At 42.3% G+C, this 1,974-nt stretch overlaps 1 protein-coding gene across 1 annotated transcript in view; it reads right to left on the minus strand.

The window, feature by feature from the left end:
- Window positions 1–1,974, minus strand: part of PLCH1 (phospholipase C eta 1) — a 261,944-nt gene that overhangs the window by 30,179 nt on the left and 229,791 nt on the right. The window contains exon 15 of the mRNA XM_045297657.1: window positions 1,390–1,487. Coding sequence (XP_045153592.1) covers window positions 1,390–1,487 — 98 coding nt within the window. The remainder of the gene's footprint in view (window positions 1–1,389; window positions 1,488–1,974) is intronic.

Consider the following 1,974-nt stretch of genomic DNA (forward strand, 5'->3'; position numbering starts at 1 on the left):
TAGTCTGCTCTTAATCTGGAAGCTCTGCTGAAACTTGTTGACTCTGAGTGATGTTGCTGAAACACCACTGACATCACTTCCAGCATCACAGACTCGTGCAAGCACCACAGTGTGACCCACTGACAGACATGCGGTGGGAGAAAATGCACATCATCTAAAAAGCCAAATTCAGATGGAATAAGACTGTGATCAATACCACTGTTTTTTCTGTCTCTCCTCAGAAATAAACATTTATTATAATTAAGATGATTTTTGCTACTTAAGCACAAATCAATTTGTGTATAAATTGAGTTGTTTTGAATTAGGACAAGCCTTGCCTTCATTATCTTTTCCTCATTCTACGGTTCATTTCAAAACAAAAGCTGAAGGTTAAGAGCTAAATAGTGCTCGATATTATGTTCTATGAAGTTAATAAGATTATGGTTTCCTAAAGAATTAAGTGAAATTGTTATTGCTGTACGACAGACACACTGTTAACTCCATCAAATAAATCCTGGAGTTTATTGTAGGGCAGTTACAAGAGTCTGTTGCTTACTTGATGAGAATCCCATAGCTTCTCATGTTTTCATATGTAATAATAACATGTTTTTAACGGTCCCCATTTGAGGAAGAAACTGATGAAAAGGGGAAGATGATGTGCACATATAGTACGATAGATGAGGAATAAAAGAAAAAATAAAATGTGAGGGTAGAATTCTAGAGATTTGTAGGGACATTAGATCTTATAACATTGTTTTCCCTTCACTACAAGCTAAGAAAATGGGATTTATTGCCATTAAAGTGAGAGGGGGGACCACATGACTCCCATCAAATTCTACAAGCATTCACTACAGTAGGATTCTACCGTAGAATTGAGAGAACCCGAGGAGAAAGAGAGAAGGAACAACAAGCAAGAAAGCCCCAGGGAAGAACAGCTGTGACTAGCATGTCTCAGCTCACACTGTGACACCTGGTAGATGAAAAAGCCCCAACTAGAACATAATGGAGTTTTCCGTATGGCTGAAATAGGTTCTTTCAGCCAGTTAATTCCTGTTTTCTCCTAGTCATTCACACTTAGAACAGTCACAAGCTAGGCCAACTCTCCACATTTCAAGTTTTGAAGGAAAACCTTGCTTTAATACACCTGTGTTTAAAAATAACACTACAGTGCTCCTCTGCCCAGGAGGAGGTGTTCCCTGAGCTCTGGTCAGTCAGGCCACCACCGTCCGTGGTCAACTGAGCCCTCCCGTGAGCTCAACATTGCCCCTATCAGTGTCCTAACACTCAAGTCGGAGCCCACAGTCTCGGAAGTGCACGGGGATGATCTGATCAACAGAGGGATAATTAACAGTAGGAAAAAAACAGATCACCAATGGCGGGTCCAGGGCAGAAGAAACCCTTCAGGCCTACCATCGTCCACGATGTCCTGGGCTGCTACGGAGTTTGTGTACACCACCAGATCCGAGAGTTCACGGCACAGCTTCATGGTTTTCCTTCGTCGGCCCAACCTGTGAAGTACACACTCATGCTTCAACGATATTTCAGTGCTAGAAGAGACTTGGGCTTTTGGTCACTCCATTTGCCTTATTTAGCCGAAAGATTAAGTGACCTTTCAAAGTCCGAGGTGAACCAGTTTCAGAAGCCAAGTTAGTGCCCCTCCACCCTAACAGCCCTCTTGAGTGCTTTGATTCACTACTCTTCCAGCAATCGCGGCTTCCATTGGGGTAAGGGGTCTAGATTGCTACCATTGTGACCCAATTGGAGAGAACACCAAAATACATCAGCGAACTCATTCACCTAAGCAGGAAGAACTTACAAGGAAAAGAGTAAAGACATTGTACCTGGTTCACAATAATTACAAAGGGCAGGTAAAACACCTGTGAATGGACTCCAAACAAAACAGGTTTAAACATGGCTGTGATCAGTGGATTGCTGCAGACAAGTTCTTTCAGTAACACACTTGACTTAGTCTCAGGGGCTTAAAAAAATCCAACC

This window comes from Echinops telfairi, unplaced genomic scaffold (assembly GCF_000313985.2).
Source record: "Echinops telfairi isolate 266 unplaced genomic scaffold, ASM31398v2 ScPeMD7_7420;HRSCAF=8458, whole genome shotgun sequence".
Taxonomy (NCBI): Eukaryota; Metazoa; Chordata; class Mammalia; order Afrosoricida; family Tenrecidae; genus Echinops; species Echinops telfairi.